The 19985-nt window shown below is 39.0% G+C and overlaps 1 protein-coding gene across 1 annotated transcript in view; it reads right to left on the bottom strand.

Annotated features, from left to right (window-relative positions):
• The window catches only part of neurl1aa (neuralized E3 ubiquitin protein ligase 1Aa), a 91138-nt gene extending 72406 nt beyond the window's left edge, over positions 1-18732 (bottom strand). Inside the window, exon 1 of the mRNA XM_048196358.1 lies at positions 18075-18732. Within this exon, the coding sequence (XP_048052315.1) occupies positions 18075-18156 (82 nt within the window). The 5' untranslated portion in view covers positions 18157-18732. The remainder of the gene's footprint in view (positions 1-18074) is intronic.
• Positions 18733-19985: the final 1253 nt, after the last annotated feature.

The following is a 19985-nucleotide window of genomic DNA, read 5'->3' as shown; positions in this document are numbered from 1 at the left end:
CCCACACACCATGCTTAGAAATTAATGGCAGCTTAGGGAAAAAATGCCACCAAAATTAATATAAATGCCCCCAAAATCCAAGATATGGTGCAAAAACATGTCTCTGTACAAGTTCTTGTTTTTAATATTTATAAGCAGTACCACACAAGTAAGAGTTCTGTTTTCCCGAATATCAGCACGTTTGAAAAACAGTTCAATAAACAAGAAGTTAATATTAGGCGACTTACATTTATTGTCAGTATTGTCTGTTTTTGCTCTATTTTGCCAATGAAAATAGCTCCATACAAATCCACAGTAGAACCACTGCACGTCTCCGAGCAACACAGTGAAGTTTCCTTACGGAATAAATAGCGTTTTTCAATTAATCGACTCGATGACTCACTCATGAAGATTGTTGCTGCGTCCGAATATACTTCCATACTATATAAGCAAAAAAGAGTATGTAAGGCCAAGTAGTATGCCAGAATTCATAGTATTCATAAAACAGTAGATGAAAAGAACCTGGATGACGACTACTTATGGCAAGATTCTGAAGTGTGCATTTGATGGACACTTTACTATCCCACAAGGCCACGCAACTGACGCTGTATGTCACATGAAAATGACAACATGGCGGATGTAGTACGTCTGAATTTCATTCATACTACACACATGCATACTATATAGAACATACTTTTTTTTAACAGCCATGAAGTAAGATTCAAACCAAACGTATGTAGTACCTACACAGCAAAATCTCCAGAGTTAAATCAACTCTGCTCAGAGTACATATGGTCCCTCTCTAAATAGTGTTAAAATGACACTGAAGCAGAGTTAAAGTTAATGAGATAATTAAGCAATTAATTAAGTGATAATTGTGCATTAGTGATGAACACCTGCTGTTAACAAGCAGAATCACTAAAGAAAAGAGAAACACTAAAACAGCCTTATTAATTGTTTAATTATCTCATTAACTTTAACTCTGTTTCAGTGTTACTTTAACACTATTTAGAGAGGGACCATATGTACTCTGAGCAGAGTTGATTTAACTCTGGGGATTTTACTGTGTATTATATAGCATGCGATTTCAGATGCAGTCCCTCATTTGCTTTGTCCCTGAATGAATCAGCCATTTTGAAAAAATCATTTGACTGAATGATTCAATGACTCACTCATTAAGACAACGATTTGCCGCCACCTACTGGTGTCTTTAGTAACATTTCATTTTAGCCGAATTGTGATTGATGATCGTGATTGTAACAATAGTTCTGGTTAAAGATATAAAATGCTTTTATCAATAGACTATTAGGAGTGAAATAGGAGATAACATTGCTAGATATAACAGAGATAATAAAGTAATTGCAGTTGCATTGCATACAGGGATTTTGTCTGTCATTCTTTAAAACGAGCCTCCGAATTGCAAAAGCCGCCTCTGTCCCAGTTAAGGAAAATTATTTCATTGCACGCTACAGTAGTTTTCCCAAAGACCACATAAAAAAAGGCATTGCTTTTAGAATCACCTCACCTTATGACTATTAGTGTCACAGTATAAATTTGGGAAGGTTTTAATGTCCATAATATTTGTCTTAATGTATTGTATCTGGAACTGAAACTCAAGATTTATGTTACTCAATAAAGTCATTATGCTGTATAAATACAATTTCAGACCATAACTGTGACCTTTAGCTTAATCACTGAAACGATATGCATTGTGCAAAGTGCTATACAAATAAAACTGACTAGACCTGACTGTTGATAAAACGAAAGTAAATACAGGAACTATTGTACTGTTTCCGTGAGCAGCAGATGTTCAGTTCCGTTTTTTTATGGGAAAGTCGGATCATCTTTAACTGACATGGTCACAAGACCAGATGTCTTTAGAGAGTGTTTTTCTTTTACACAAGCTAAGATAAGTTTAACTGACAAGTTAATAGAACCATAGCAATGCCACACCCATAACAATCACAATGCGTACCCAAAGAGACACGTCCAACATGTTGTGTATGCATGTATGTTTCAGCATGTGTGCAGTTATGTGGTGTGTACATTATATACACTACAGTACTTTGTATCTTGAGAGATCACAAAGAATCAATCAATCATCTGTCAAAGAACAAATCGCACGTTTGCATGCCTCGGATTCAAACTCCTAAGCACAGACATACAGTAAGTCTTGTGTAGCCACACCTTCTATATATAACACATACATGTAAGGTCCTGTCCACAACAAATCCATCCATCCATCCATCCATCCATCCTGTTGCTAATTAATTGTATGCCTAACAATTTTACATATTTTATCGTATTGAATTGATTGCATTTTTACATATATATGAACATTTTCTGTGCCCAATGTATCAATACAGGCACCTTGTAAACACAAACATGGACTGTGGGTGTGTCATCTGATGATAAACTTCAGGACTGAAAATAATAATTGTCTTAAGATATATGTTCTGACTCACTGCTCCAACTCAGTTTATGTAATATTAAATGGAAGGGCTTATTCAGATGACTGATCCTGTTCTAAGGCTCTTTTTTAAACGCATGTTTATGTGTTTTTCAAAGTGCTGCAGTAACCTCAGAGCTTTTATATCTCTAGATGCAAAACAGAGGCCTATTTTTGTTCTCATTCTGGTTTTCTATGAGGTAATGGCAAGGGAAATAGAGAGTGAACTGTGTTGCGTAATAGCTTTATGGACAGAAATATACAATGAAAACCTAGAGCACATTGTGCACATTTAACCTCTACAGCGTCTTTCAGGCTAACTTTTAGTGGTATTATTAGACTTGATTTTTGTTCTTTTTTTCTCCCTATTTTCCCCACAATTTTGCATCAAAATAAATCCTTTCTTTTGAAAAATATTTTCAATAATTGATGTGTGCTCATATTTGAGATGCAGTAGAAGAGTTATTATCATTAATTAAAACTAAAACCATTAAAATAAATAAACATGAACTGAAATAATAATAATATCTAAAAACTGAAAGATTTTTTTTTCAGCAAGTGGATTTTTTTTACCTCAGCATCAACAATATTACTAAAACTAAATGAAAGAATAATAATTAAAATTTAATTCAAAGTTTTAACAAAAACTGTTGCTAAAACTGATGCTAAACTGATTGATTTATTGATTAATTGATTCATTCATATTTTTTTAAATTTATAATCTTTTTTATTTTAATTATTATTTATTTTTGATCTATATTTGTTTAATTATTTTTATATTTATTTTTTAATTTTTATTTATTTTAATTTTTTTTTATTAAGATTTAAAAATTTTAAAACTACTTCTTGGGGGCAAAATATAATGCTGATGCTGGTAATATTTAATATTTAATAATTAATAATATTTAATCATTATTATTTATATTTGATCTATATTTATGTTTAATTATTTTTATATTTATTTATTTTTAAATTTTTATTTATTTTTAAAAAATTGTATTAAGTCTTGAAAAAATAAAAAAAAACATAATACCAATATATATTAATATAATATAATACAAATGCTGATAATATTTAATACTTCTCGTAATAAATACACAATTATTACCTAGTTATGACCTAATCAATTAATTGTACTTTTAGCGCATATTTCTTTTACCAAAAGATAGCAGATTTGTTGTCATACGTGAATTATGAAGAAAAGTGAAAGATTTTTTTCTTATGCATGATGAAACATCCACGCAAATAGCATATTTCCAAAATTACAGGGTGCACCTTTAAGTGCACATATCAAATACGGCCTTGAAAGAGAAATCACTGCAGGCCAGACATATCACAGCATTCCAGTCTCAGTTTCAACACTTTAAATGTTAAAACAATTGGTGTCCGCAATGCTATGCAATCGCTAAACAAACATCATTTCCTTAATGAGAAAATCTAGGAGAGGGTCAAACTGGGGATAAGTTGAAATTTTCCTGCTTACAGTTGAGCAACCTGGATGAGGGCATTTTGGACAAAGGCAAATTCAGGTTAGCCATGTGTGTTGCAAGATTTCAGCTCATGGAAACGTTAAATGTTCCCATCGACGGCCTTCGTCTCCACAATCAGGTCTGCTGATTAATAGTCCTGAGCTGCCAATAGATCTGGGGGCTGTTTTCTTTTGGACAAAAAACACCTTGTTCTTAGATGAGAACTTTATTCAAGAATACCTGCAGAGTTATTCTGTAACTAAACAACTCGCACCACGTACACAAGAAGAGAGAACACACGAAAAATGTTCATCCTTCAATAACGGTGCTTGCAAAGGCATGCATCGCGATCAGCATACTTAGCTATTAGCATATTGTTATTACTTAGCGTTAGGGGTTTGAATAACTTCACTTTTTAAATCTATATACATGAATGTGACTTCAAATTGTTTGGCTTGTTGAGTAGAGATGGGAGATGGAAGTGATTAGATTGATGATTGAAATTTTGTTTATTTATTTTTAATTAAATTTTATAATTTTAAAGGGACAGTTCACCCAAAAATGAAAATTACCCCATGATTTACTCACCTTCAAGCTATCCAAGGTGCATATGACTTTCTTCTTTCAGACAAATACAATCGGAGATATATTTAAAATTATCCTGGCTCTTCCAAACTAATAATGGCAGTGAATGGGGGCCCAATTTTGTAGCCAAAAAAGTGCAAACATCCATCATAAAACTAATCCATACGGCTCCAGGGGGTTAATCAAGGCCTTCTGAAGCAAAGAGATGTTATTTTTGTTTTTTTTTGTAAGAAAAATATCCTTTGTAGACTTTGTGACCAGTGTTTTGTTTAGCTCTAACCTCTGAGCTTCTGCATTCATCATTTTTATCATACATTTTTAAATATGGATTTTTTTTTTTTTAACAAAAACCCATCGCTTTGCTTCAGAAGGCCATTATTAACCCCCCAGAGCCATGTGGAGTACTTTTACGATGGATGAATGCACCTTTTTTTGCTTCAAAACTATGCCCCCCATTCACTGCCATTATAAAGCTTGGAAGACCCAGGATATTTTTAAATTTCTTTCTTTCTTTCTTTCTTTCTTTCTTTCTTTCTTTCTTTCTTTCTTTCTTTCTCACAGTCTGTGAATTATATTTAATAAATAAGTTAATAATAAAAGCAACAAATGAAATAAAATAAAAAAACATTTGACTCATTACGCATGCAGGACGTGATTTGCAGCTACTGTCGCACTTTCGTAATGTCATGGCATTTTACTTTAAAGTGGAGCGTTTCTGCCAAGAGCTGCCCCGACTAAAGATTTTTCTAGTAGTCGTTCATTTAGGCCATTAACCATTTAGTCGAAAAAAACAAGAAAAAAAAAATTATAACACTAATTTATTTTTGGACCATATAAAAGAGTTGTTTATTGACTTGTACAAACCCCTCTCTATATTTGAGAGATCTTTGTCCTTTCTCCGACATTTGAAGACATATAAGCATCTGTGGGGATGTCCGAAAGAGCAGCTTGGCACATTTGGCCATCGTTCACAGAGAGCGAAGTCTGGTCTGACACTTTAAATAGCAAGTAAATATATCCCAGTGCCTTTTGTTGTCATATTGCCATTGACTGAAATTCCAAAATGCTTGTTCAGTGAATGTCTGCCTATTTAAAAAAAAAAAAAAAAAAAAAAAAAAAAAAAATCATTTAGAACTGACTGATGTGCTTGTTTAATTTCATAAAATACAAAATTGTATTTAAATTGTGTCAAATAATAATGGTGTAATAAAATGTTAAAAATCGAGTGGGTGCAGGTTTTCCTCCTATTTATTTTATTATTCATATATATATATATATATATATATATATATATATATATATATATATATAATATATATATATATATATATATAGTAATTGCTCAGCTCCCCTGTCAATGATCTAGCGCCCCCTCAGCACCTGCGTTCAAAATTCTCTGGTGCCGCCTGTGGGTCCAATGCTGTTCAGAACAACATTAGGGTGAGTAAATGATGACAGAATTTTTATTTTGGGTTGAACTTTCCCTTTGAGATACTCTGTATTGAACCATGCTTTCAGAGTTCAGATCAGTTAAATTGCCTAGCACAGGAGTTCATTTCACAAAGCAGGCAATTCTGTGCACCTTTTCAATGCTTAATAAACCACAAAAAGCCTTTGAGCTATTAACAACTCTCTGTGAGTCTGACCTTTTTAATTTGTCAAAGGCATATCAGGCAGCTGTCAGAAATGAGCCGTGAGCCATTATTCATTCAGTTCACAGCAGATTACTGTGATTTCTCTCTCTCTCTCTCTCTCTCTCTCTGGTCCCGCCATGTTAAATAGTGACTTCAAATGTACCGGAACTAAACTGTTGTTCCCAAAGGGAAACTTCATCTAGCTGTGAATATCTTTACATTTTATATATGGTTTGGTTTGTGTCTGTATGTGAGTGTGTGTGTCCTCTATGCAAATGTGTGTGTGGGCTTGTAAACTGTAGCAATCTGTGACATTCTCCCTGATGGCCTCCTTCTGCCTTTCAAGCTTTGATTTGAATCACGTGATGCATGGATGCGACATGCAATGAGTGAGTTTTGCCAGCATGAGTTCGAGGTCAGATATACAGTAGAAACAAAGTGAGCAACAAAATGTCATGTTGCCTGTCTCTGTTCACAGTAGCATGAAGATTGAGAATGGAAGATTTATTGCATTGTGCCTTACACAATGCAATAAATCTTATAAATTTATTTTAAAATAAATGTTATCTTCCTTCATGGCCAATATCAGTGAATGCACCAAACTGCACATTTTTTGCTTACTTTGGGCCTCTGAATAAAATTAAGGAGTATGAGCTCCATATTCTCCTATATCAAACCAGCCTGTAATATCAAATCAATAAAAACACACATGCAAACGTTTTATTGGATTTATTTATTTTGTCTAAAGGTTCAATAAACTGTTTCCAAAACCATTTCCAAAAATTCGATTTTTCAGACTATTTCATAAGTCAGGCTTTATGGGGTTAATCATCTTTTTCTCTTTGTATTCCCACTTTAAACTTATATTTGTAGTTGTAACCTAATGTCATGTCTTACAGGTGTTTTTGTGTTTTAAGACTCTTATTTTGAAGTTTATTTCATTCTGTTGTTCCTGCTTCTCTTTTCCTAGTTCCTGTTTTCTTGGTGTTCTTATGTTTCTTTGTGTGTGCTGGTTCTTAGTTCTTAGTCTTAGTTCACCTGTATATATAGACCTATACCTCCTAGTTCTTTGTCTGCTTTCATCAATGTGTCATTTGGTTCACAGTTTTTCTGTGTTCCAGAGTGTTTTTTTCATTAAATAAATACTGCTGAATCTAGATCCATGTTTCTGTCATGGTTTACGAATGCATTGTTTCCTTCTTGTCGCGTGTCTTTGTTGTGACAGGTGTGGGTGTGTATGTTGTGGGTGTGTGTGTTTGTAGGTGTGCCCAGGCCACGTGGATCATCAGCGGATTCAGCTGCCACGCATCACATCACCAGCTGCAGCTCATTCACTCACCCTTCATAAGCTCACTCATTTCTCATCTCCAGATCGTTGTTTGGTGTCTCTGTGCTGTGTGTCCCATCCCGTTCCTGTCGGCGTTCCAGTCTTGTGCTTCCTGTTCCCAGTTCGGTGTCTTCGTGAGTTCGTTCTACGTCTGCACCTAGATTACACTTCTCACCAGCACTCTTCATCACCGACACACATGTTCCCAGCTGACCATCTCAGTTCCTGAGTCATCCGAGGCCCGACTGTTTTTACTATCTTCAGTAAACGTGTTAACTTGCTATTGCTTCCTGTGATCAATCATGACAGAACGATCTGACCAAGGCATGGAAGCAGCGAGTAACCCACCATCAGCGCTGGAGGAGTTCATCCATAACAGCATTCACAGAATGGATTCGCAGGAGAAGAATCTGAATGAGACGGGGCGCGCTGTTCAGGCCTTGGTGACGCAGGTGTCCGAGCTCACCCAGCAGTTCCAGCATCTACGTGGTCCCGCTGCGCCACCCACACCGGCCGTCCTCCCCTCACCATCAGAGAACGCCGCCCAGTCGGAACCTCGTCTACCGGTGCCCGAATCATAGTCAGGTGAACCCAGCTTTTGCAGAGCTTTTCTAACACGATGTGCTATGCATTTTGCTTTACAACCCAGAACTTTCAGCTCGGAGTGAAGCAAAGTGGCGTTTGTTCTCACGTTGCTGACGGGGAAGGCGTCGCTATGGAGGAAGGCGGTGTGGGAGAATCAAGATCCGCGCCTCGTTCCAGACACTCTCCACGGAAATGAAGCGGGTGTTCGACCGGTCTGACAGAGAGGCCGCCAGGATCTTGGCAGAGCCGCGTCAGGGAGAGAGATCGCTTTCTGACTTTTCCATCGAGTTTCGAACCCTAGCGGCAGAGTGTCAATGGAACGAGGAGGCACAGTGGGACATGTTCCTGCATGGGTTGGCTGACCGTGTCCAGAAGGAGATCTACTCGCTGGATTTACCCACTTCACTGAACGGACTTATCGAGTTGGCTTTGAGAGTGGATGCTCGACTGACCAGGGTCGAGCGGAGAGTTCTACCTAACCGGATTGTTGGAGGAACAGAGGGCACACGCTCTAGTGGTGGAGACACGGTCAGCCCAGTTCACGATCATGAACCCATGCAGGTGGGTGGAGCTCGGCTTTCCCGGGAGGAGAGGGAGAGGCGGAGGTCCCAGGGCCTTTGCTTTGCATGTATTGCGGCGGAGCTGGCCACTATGCTTACAACTGTCCGGTAAAAGAGCAAGCCTGGTAGTAAGTATGAGGCTACTATCGGGTGGGATCTCCGCCGAGAAGACCTCATCTACATCTACGCTCCTCCTGGTAAGATTGAGATGGTCCATCCACACTCACGACTGTCAAGCACTTTTGGACTCCAGGGCGGAAGGTAATTTTATGGACAAGACTTTTGCACTCAAGCTTCAGATTCCCCTCAAACCACTCTCTAACAGGATTGCAGTACACGCACTCAACGGTCAGAAGCTCCCCACCATCTCATTCACCACTAAAGATATCTCACTCATCACCTCAGGCAACCACTCAGAAATTACCTCATTTTTTGTTTTTAATTCTCCCCTCACACCCATCGTTCTCGATCATCCATGGCTCACCAAACACAACCCCAGAGTAGACTGGATCCAGAATTCCATTGTGGCCTGGAGCAATAAATGTCATGAGTCTTGTCTTGTGTCAGCATGTCCGTCTGTCTCTGTTTCTGTTTTACAGGAGGAAACAGTGGATTTGTCAAACGTGCCCGCTGAGTACCACGACCTGAAGGAGGTGTTCAGTAAGTCTAGGGCTGCTTCTCTCCCTCCGCATCGTCCCTATGACTGTGCCATAGAGTTATTGCCAGGTAAATCTCCGCCTAAAGGCAAGTTATATTCACTTTCTGTTCCGGAAAGGGAGGCTATGGAGAAATATATTTCTGTTTCACTAGCAACGGGGTTCATCCGTCCTTCTTCTCCAGCGGGGGCGGGATTCTTTTTTGTGGGTAAAAAGGATGGGTCTATGTGACCTAGTATTGACTACCGGGGGCTGAACATAAGACATATTGATTTTTTTCATCCTCTCTCCAGGAACACATGCAGCACGTTCGAGTGCTTCAGAGGTTGCTAGTGAATGGGCTTTTTGTCAAGGCGGAGAAATGCGCTTTTCATGCACAGTCTGTTCCTTTTTTAGGGTACATCGTGTCGACTGAGGGAGTGCGCATGGATCCTGAGAAGGTTAAGGCTGTGGTGGATTGGCCAAGTCTAGATTCCCGTAAGGCCCTGAGGTGGGGGTAGGTGCAGTGTTATCCCAGTGTTCTCCCGCAGACGACAAGATGCATCCTTGCGTGTTTTTTTTTTTTCTCATCGTTTATCCCCTGCCGAACGTAATTATGACATTGGTAACCGGGAGTTGCTGGCGGTCAAGCTTGCATTGGAAGAGTGGCGTCAATGGTTAGAAGGTTCAGGGGTGTCTTTTATTGTATGGACCGATCACAAGAATTTGGAATACATTAGAACTGCTAAAAGATTGAACTCCAGGCAGGCTCGATGGGCACTCTTTTTCGGACGTTTTGATTTTACTCTCTCGTGCCGCCCGGGTTCCAAAAACATCAAACCCGATTCTTTGTCACGCATTTTTGATCGTTCCGAACGCCCGTCCAATTCCGAGTGCATTTTACCGGAGACATTAGTGCTCTCCACACTCACATGGGAGGTCGAATCGAAGGTCATGACGGCCTTAGAAGGGGTAACACCTCCGCCCGGGTGCCCACCGAATTGTTTATTTGTGCCGGAGGGATTACGGTCCATGGTCATCCAGTGGGGTCATTGTTCTAATGTGGCTTGTCATCCAGGAGTTAAACGCACTAAATTTTTAGTCAAGCAACGATTTTGGTGGCCGCTCATGGCTCGTGACATTTGCAATTTTGTGTTGGCTTGCTCAGTTTGTGCCACTGGTAAGACTTCCAATCGACCCCCGGATAGGTTACTCCAACCGCTGCCTGTCCCTTCGAGACCCTGGTGCCATATTTTGCTAGATTTTGTTACCCCCCTCCCGCCCTCCCAAGGGTACACGGTAGTTTTGACCGTAGTGGACCGGTTCTCGAAGGTGGCTCATTTCATCCCCTTGCCCAAATTACCATCAGCCAAGGAGACAACGTTGATAGTCGTTAACCACGTCTTTCGTCTTCATGGCCTCCCGATGGACGTGGTTTCCGACAGAGGACCCCAGTTTGTGTCCAAATTTTGGCAAGAGTTTTGTAGATTACTGGGGGCGACTGTCAGTCTGTCCTCAGGGTTTCATCCCCAGAGCAATGGTCAAACTGAGAGAGCCAACCAAGATTTGGAGAGAACGTTGCGATGTTTGGTCTCTAAGAATCCTTCCTCATGGAGCCAGCAACTTTCCATGGTGGAGTACACCCACAATATGTTACCAGTGTCGTCCACGGGCCTATCGCCATTTGAGAGTAGCGTAGGGTATCAGCCATCTATTTTTCCTAGTCTGGAATCCGAAGTCGCGGTCCCCTCCGCTCACGCCTTCGTCCAGAGGTGTCACCGCACTTGGACTAGAGCCCGAGAGACTCTTCTCCAAGTGAGGGAGCGCACCAAGGCCAAAGCTGATCGCCACCGGTCGAGGCCTCCCGTATACGTCATTGGTCAAAAAGTGTGGCTTTCTACCAAGAACATTCCTCTCCGATCCGTTTCTAATAAACTTGCTCCAAAATGTATTGGTCCATTTACTGTCACCAAGATCATTAGTCCGGTGGCAGTCCGCCTCAAACTCCCTCCGGCGTACAGGGGAATTCATCCAGTCTTTCATGTATCCAAAATAAAACCAGTGTTTCATTCTAGCATTAATTTGCCAGCCCCGGTTCCCCCACCGCCGCGACTCGTAGATGGGGAACTTACTTATTCGGTCAATCGTATACTGGACTCTAGGCGGAGGGGACGTGGATTCCAGTACTTGGTGGACTGGGAAGGTTACGGTCCGGAGGAGAGGAGTTGGGTACCTGCCAGAGACATTCTGGATCACACCCTTATCGATGATTACAATCGACCGGTAAGGGAGTCGGGGAACGCCAGGAGGCGTTCCTACAGCAGGAGGAGGGGTACTGTCACGGTTTACGAATGCATTGTTTCCTTCTTGTCGTGTGTCTTTGTTGTGACAAGCGTGGGTGTGTATGTTGTGGGTGTGTGTTTGTAGGCGTGCCCAGGCCACGTGGATCATCAGCGGATTCAGCTGCCACGCATTACATCACCAGCTGCAGCTCATTCACTCACCCTTCATAAGCTCACTCATTTCTCATCTCCTTTGTCAGATCGTTGTTTGGTGTCTCTGTGCTGTGTGTCCCATCCCGTTCCTGTCAGTGTTCCAGTCTTGTGCTTCCTGTTCCCAGTTCGGTGTCTTCGTGAGTTCGTTCTACGTCTGCACCTGGATTACACTTCTCACCAGCACTCTTCATCACCGACACACTTGTTCCCAGCTGACCATCTCAGTCCCTGCGTCATCTGAGGCCCGCCATTCAGTGACTGTTTTTACTTCCTGTGATCAATCATGACAGTTTCATCTCTCCTTGTCTGCAAACTAACTGTGACACCTGAATAGTGCAGTTGATTCAGTAGTAAAGAACATTTCAGATTTAAAACTATTTCATTTAGATATTAACAATCCAACCATCCAATCCGATGGACAAAATCCAAAAGTCCAGCCCTACTTTTTTTTTTTTTTTTTTTTTCATTCTTGAAGTGTTGTGAAGTGACGTGTGGCCAAATATACTTATATGGTGTCCCATACTCTGAATTTGTGCTCTGCATTTCACCCATCCAAGTGCACGCACACACAGCAGTGAGTATTGAACACACACCCGGAGCAGTAGGCAACCTTTTTGCTGGGGCGCCAAGGGAGTGATTGGAGGTTAGTTGCCTTGCTCAAGGACACCTCAGTTGTGGGTAATGAGAATAAGAGAATAAGAATAATTACACGCTGTTTATTCACTCCCCCACCTACATTTCCTGCTGGTACTGAGACTCAAACCCATGACCTTCTGGTTACAAGTCTGACTCTCTAACCATTAGGCCACAACTTCCTGGAGAAGCCAATTTACTCAGATAGACTCAAAAAGACTATCACAACTTCCTTTTCATGCCAAGTTTAAAGGTGCCATCAAACGTTTTACAAGATGTAATATAAGTTTAAGGTGTCCCCTGAATGTGTCTGTGAAGTTTCAGCTCAAAATACCCCATAGATTTTTTTAAAAATAATTTTTTAAGATTCAGGGCCCCTTTAATTGCTCGTGCTCTCTGCCCCCCCCCAGAGCTCTCGACTCTATCTTTGCATAAACAAAGTTTACACAGCTAATATAACCCTCAAAATGGATCTTTACAAAGTGTTCGTCATGTAGCATGTCTAATCGCGTAAGCATGGTATTTATTTGGATGTTTACATTTGATTCTGAATGAGTTTGATAGTGATCCGTGGCTAACGGCTAATGCTACACTGTTGGAGAGATTTATAAAGAATGAAGTTGTGTTTATGAATTATACAGTCTGCAAGTGTTTAAAGATGAAAATCGTGACAGCTCTTGTCTCTGTGAATACAGTAATAAACGATGGTAACTTTAACCACATTTAACAGTACATTAGCAACATGCTAACGAAACATTTAGAAAGACAATTTACAAATATCACTAAAAACATCATGTTATCATGAATCATGTCAGTTATTATTGCTCCATCTGCCATTTTTGGCTGCTGTTCTTGCTTGCTTACCTAGTCTGTTGATTCAGCTGTGCACATCCAGACGTTCTGCCCTTGTGTAATGCCTTTCATAATGTTGGGAACATGGGCTGGCATATACAAATATTGGGTGCGTACACCTCGACTGTTACGTAACAGTCGGTGTTATGTTGAGATTCGCCTGTTCTTCTGAGGTCTTTTAAACAAATGAGATTTATAAAAGAAGGAGGAAACAATGGAGCTTGAGACTCACTGTATGTCATTTCCATGTACTGAACTCTTGTTATTCAACTATGCCGAGGTAAATTCAATTTTCAATTCGATGGCACCTTTAATCAAATTTTGGGTAACCAAAAAAAAAAAAAAAAAAAAGTGAGTAAAAAATACTAAGAGTGGTATGTTAATGTGCTGAATTCAGCCAATGTTACAGCAAAGATAAATCAGAAAATATCACAAATGAGATATGAACTTGCATCAAAGCATGTGTGTGGACCACTAGACCACAACAGGAGCTGCACTATTTTAGACATAGGCAGTGATTTACGTTTATGCCGATGGGTGCCCACAGTGTTAATTTAGCACTAAACAAAAACTGCCATTTTGAGCGAAAAGTAGATTCTGAGTGCTGCACGCTTGCAAATCCTCTCATTACAACAAACAAAGTGTACACATTATGTAAACAAGAGGTTCATTGTGCATAACAAGAAATCACAGGAGAATAAATAACATAACCACTTAAACTTTGAACAAAATGAAACTCAAGACTTAAATACATGGGGAATATAATCAAGGTGAACAGAAACAGGTATGTGGAAACTAATTAACAGCCAGCAAAACTAACTAGGAACTCATGCAGGCAAAACAGAAACAGAACACAGTAAAAACTAAACCAAAACAGACTATACACTTTACACATTTATGATTGCGATGAACTAAAATGGAGGTACTAAAACTAAACTAAAATGATTCGCTTTCTGATTCTGCTTGCTTTTATGGTTGTGCGGCGACATATAAATTGAAACTATTACAAGGAAATTGATCATTTTTAAAGGGGAACTGCCTCTCCTTTGCCTTACACTGAAGTTGGTTCTTTCCATTAAGTGTTGTCATGAATCTCTCTCTCTCTCTCTCTGATATACCTGATGATACTCCCCCCCCCCCCCCCCCCCCAAAGGTAGGTATCTTTTTTTATCTTTTTTTTAATAATGGATAAAATGAATGGAGAATATCTCCCCATGTTTTTCCGTGGGTGGTTGGCCTATGATTTTAGATGGTAAACCCACCCACACATCTGAGTCTAAATAAGCATGTGTATGTAATCATGAATAGACAAAAACATACATCCATGTATGACATGAGCACAGATGCAGATACATCAACACATTTGCATACACATCTCACACACACACACACGCACACATGCACACACATGCACGCACACAAACCTCCCCTTCTCCCTCAAGGCTCATCTTTTCTGGACTGGTTATGTGCTCCTGTTCTCACATCCCCTCCCTTCATAAAATCATGAATCATCTCATAGCTCGCTGTTGTGTGCTTCTGCAGATATACTTCATATTCAGAAACACATTTAGAACAAATTACATCCAATTCATTATAAGCGCAACATGTTGCTGTGAGTCATTTGGCCAGAAATAGAGTTTCTCAGTCTTGATGTCGCTGATGTCAGTGGGGCCAATTGCAATGGAAACGAAACATTTTATCCTAATCATTTATGATGAGAAACAAACTGGCTTGCAGTGTTACATCTCTCCTTTAGAGAAAAGAAAATTGGTTATTTAAGTTGAACCAGAGTGGAATAAGAAGGAGGTGGGGATGTTTCCGTGCCATTACAAGACAAAATTAAACATCGCAGGTTTCATCTCACTGTTCAAAGTAACAATTAGGTTCCAACCTATAATCTTACACGCTACATTTCTGGTGCAAAAACAAGTGGCACAAAGATACACATACTGTATATAAACCTAACCTTCCTCCTGTTATCTTATAACACTGAGGGACAATCGCCATGGTAACGGTTTACATGCTATGTCCTGTTGTCAAGGAGATCTCGTCTGACAGGATAATGGGTTCCACTGTCCCTTCTGCCTCTCGTTACAATTCATCACAAGAGCACACGCATGCAAACACTTCATCAGGAAATTTGTCAGCAAATGACCTCGCTATTTACTTTGGCAGTTTAATAATGCGTATGTTTCCCAATAAACACCCAAAAAGGTTTCCTGGTGGAAAAAGCATTTTGATTCACCTCTCATTTTGATTCACACAAAATTGCATTTTCTTTGTGCTTTCCTGTAATGATGAAGAAAAAAAGTCATTACGAGAGAGAGAGAGAGAGAGAGAGAGAGAGAGAGAGAGAGAGAGAAAATGGCTTATGTACTCTCATGCTCATTTTATATCAATTACAAATCATTAAATTTACAAATCGTTTGTATTACCCTTTGATTGTTGTTGCTGGCCCTTCAGTGCAATCTGTAAATGCACCGGAGTGCCTTGTCAATGGCACAGATAATTAAAGCCCCCTTTAGCATGTCTTTATTTGAATATAATGGCTTTTTTGCTAATGAGGGGCGCAATTATATCCGCACTGGCATAATCTTCATAATCAGATGCTCTGTTATGCATGAATCAGTAGAGCTTTGAAACAGAACAGCATCTCCAAAATTACCTCCATCACTGCAAACTTCCTACGCAGCACCACTAGGAGTTGGAGAGGAGCTCAAGGGCTGGCAAAGTGTTGGCTTACATAAAATAATGTTACTGAAGCACATTCAGTCAGAGAAAGTGAGACCATTAAACTTTTCACCTAGTGAACTGGGCCTGGTTGAACTTTCGGCACAGAGAAAATGGGCCATCCTAATAACTCGGACGCTTGAATTGGTCTCATAATTTATAACTTAGTACAGTGATCATACACACAGTACAGAGGTATTTACATAAGTAAATGCTGAGTAATGTTATTGAACATGATGTCCTTAGTGTTTAATTATTTTGCAGAGCTGCTCATAATTGCGCATTGTTATTGTTATGACTGTAATGATTAATCACAGTATTGTGTACTATGATGAGTAACATGGACACTGTGCAGTTTCACCCATTAGAAACTGACGAATGTGGCAAAAGTGTAAGAATCTTATAAGAGTATACAAGTGTAAGAAAAGAAGCGCTGTCCTTCAGCACCCACATGAATTCAACAGTTACCATGAGAAACATAATCAGCATAATTCACAGACAAACAATTGCTCTAATGGTGCAGAATGTTTACTTTGGAATAGACAGAAAAGAAAAGAAAAGAAAAGAAAATGTCTTGGTTGTTGACTAAAATCTAGACTAAAAACACATCTCTTTAGCCTGGCATGCACATAACACATTTCTATAATTCATATCAATTAAAGGATTGTTAGGCTGCATAAATATGGCACAGTTGCTATCCAGCTAACAAATTTTGTGGCAACAGTGATTTGCAATGTTTCTAAGGCCCTGTCCACACGAACACGGGTATTTTCAAAACCGCAGCTTTTTCTATGCGGTTTGGCCATTCATCCACACGCAAACACAGTATCCGGTCACTGAAACGGAACTTTTTTGAAAACTCCTGCTAGTGTGAAGATTTTTAGAAACTCTGGTTGCAGTGTTGTCGTGTAGATGGTGAAACCAGAGATTTTGGTTTGTGATGTCGGAACCGGTGTTGTGCCGAATTTCGACCCCCTGACAGATTATTACCTCCCTAGTACTGGTAGGTTTAGGAGTAGGTGAGGGGGAGGGGTTAGAATTAGGGGTGGGGTTAAGATCAGGCAATCAGGTAGCAACTTCAACAAGGGGGCTAATAAGTTAGCAGGGGGTCAAAATTTGGCACAACACTTGAACGGGTAATCTTTTTTCCAGGCTTTTGATTGGCCAAAATGGCTTGACATTTTGGGTTATATCGCCACCTGTTGGTTTGGCATGCTCTTGACAATGCTTCATAGCATGTTTTTGCATTCATGTGGACCTGATATATATTTTTTTTAAACGAAGGAGGAAAACTCAGTTTATAAAAACTCAGTGTACATGTGGACTAGGTCTAAAACATCAATGTCCAGTTTTCTTGTCATGATTATAGTGCTATTAAATGTTCTACCCAATCAGCACATATATATATATATATATATATATATATATATATATATATATATATATATATATATCACCCTGACTCCTCACTCTCGCCTGGTTTCTATCCCAGCCAGGGATACGGGCTCAGGCCAAATTCCGAGCTTAGACAAATACGCATACTCTTTTACTCTATCTGATTATTTATAAGTGTGAACTCGTGAAAGTTAGTTTAACATTCTCCTAACCTTATTTTTACTCACAATATGACATTCTTTTAACGTTTATTTGTAATATTTCATGAAGGTTAATGTCAACATTCATCATGAACAAATTACATCATAAGGATGTACTGAACATGTTCTCAGAATGTTTTTTCTCAACGTTATGACAACACTCAAGTAAAAACAACACCATAAATACACTCCAAGAACATTGTCCCAAGAACGTTATGAACATTATGAGAATGCATATCAAATATTAGCCAAATATTGTTATAAGAACATTCCCTAAATGTTATTTAAAGAACGTACATAACCTTTACAAAACATTAGTGAAAGTTGTGGGAACGTTCTCTGCATGTTATCTTGATCAACCTAGTAGACCATCAAGGTGGTCATTTTTTTTTTTTTTTTGGAACATGGTAACTGGTCAACCAGCTAATAGCTGACTTTAAGCAGTTAATATTTCAAGAAATATCTACCAGTTCAGGTTGGATTTTCCAGCAGGGAAATCCAACTAGAATAGAATAGAATAGAATAGAATAGAATAGAAATACTAACCTTTGTGTGAGTTTGGAAGTCTTTGAAACCTGTTCTGCTGTCCCCTGTGCAGTGCTCTGATTCCGGACACACTGTTGCCCATGACTGCTGCTGCTGCTGCTGATCTCCAGATGTTGCACTTCGAGCGTCAGGCTCTAATAACTCACTCTTATCGTCCTTCTCTTGGTTTGTTGTTGCTATTATGTCCGTGACAAGTCGGATGTGAACCGACTACAGATCCACAAGTTTTTCTCTGCTCGATGAACTGTCATTGAAAAACACATCAGCTGCCCAAACGCGCCCAATTGCTGCAGGTGGAAAGACGCGCGTTTGCGCTTCGGGAGAACGCACAAGCCACACAGAGAGGTTTGCAATGAACGAAATGGAAATAAACTGGATATTTTATGTAGGTCAGCTCAAAAACGATTTGATTTGCTAACTTTTCTTCCCTCAGATGTTTGTTTTGTCATCCTGCTTTGGTGAGTTTTCCCTCCATCGGGGATTTAACGCGCATCTGTCGCCTTTGCTTCTACTTTAGATTAGAACAAATACACTGCCTCAACCATCAGGATAATGTGTCATCATAATTATGTAATCCACTCACCTATACAATTTGGCTACTACTGGATGTTCCCTTATACAGAGTATAACCATGTGTATGAACAATAATGTGTATGAACATTTTTTGCTGCAAGATCACACTTTAATAGCTCAGGTGTCGACGCACGAAGTCATGACAATGTGTCACTTATTGTCGTCAGACACTCAATATACTTCAGGAAAATACGAACATAACATCCAAGAGAGATCCAGAACAGGGAACAGCCAAAAACATCGTAATAGTCACTCAAAGTTACACATAGTGTTCTTATTTTTCAAGCTATTGTTTTCAAGTATTCATAGAATGTCAACATGGAATTTGCATAAAATGAGAAACAAATGTTCTATTATTATTCAGTAAATTTGCACTTGATTATATAAACCAATCAAATATATAAATATAATTATTATTATTATTATAAGGCATATAATCAATTATTAATAAAATATACTTTTTGGAAATATTGGAATATATGCAAACAAAGTCTTTTTTTATTAATAAAAATGTAATTATATTTTCTTTGGTAATATTTTTATATAATATAATATACTATAATATGTAATGATTAAATGACAAATTGTCTTCCATATAAGGACATAAACTTGAGTATCCCAGAAAATACTCATACATTTGGACTAGACACAAGTGACTCAGCTGATCTCTAGGAACTTCCACACCTCTCATTGTGGCATCTGACGTAATTCAGCATGGCTATGGACAGTGAAGCGCAATTATAAAAAGATGAATATAACATTGCCAAATTATGTAATCAGCATGTTGCTTCTCTGAGTACATGTGCAGATTTGTTTAAGGTAGGATTGATAGGATTTGGGCCTGGATACTTGTCAAACTGAGAGCTCTTGAGGTATAATTAAATGCCAAACATGTTAGTGGTATATATAGGGAGAAGTTGGATAGTTTTTGTTTTTGTACTGATAAAGTTTTATACTCTCAACTTTTTTTTTTTTTTTTAATTATATAAAATACATTTTTACTTCAATTTAAACTTAAGTAGACATAGGTCTATGATCCTTTTTTTTTTTTTTTTTTTTTAAATCATGTCACCTCAAGGTGGTTAAGCTGGTATTTAGAACATAGTTTAGTAGATGGTTTGTTACTAGTCTAAGGTGGTCTACCAGCCCTAACTAGCTTGGTCAGGATCAGCTAATGGCCATAAATGTCCAGCAAAGTGCAACTAGAAAACATGCTAATGCAACTCAGAAAGCTGCTAACACACCATAGGCCTATTCTCATGTCTGTACTGTACAATCAATAAACAGTAGGCCTAAATGTTGAAGCTTTACCTGTTAGATGACACGGTTCATGTTGGC

The sequence above is a fragment of the Megalobrama amblycephala genome, linkage group LG7 (genome assembly GCF_018812025.1).
Source record: "Megalobrama amblycephala isolate DHTTF-2021 linkage group LG7, ASM1881202v1, whole genome shotgun sequence".
Classification (NCBI taxonomy): domain Eukaryota; kingdom Metazoa; phylum Chordata; class Actinopteri; order Cypriniformes; family Xenocyprididae; genus Megalobrama; species Megalobrama amblycephala.
Note: the sequence above shows the minus strand (reverse complement) of the source record. Positions and strands in the feature narration are given on the sequence as shown.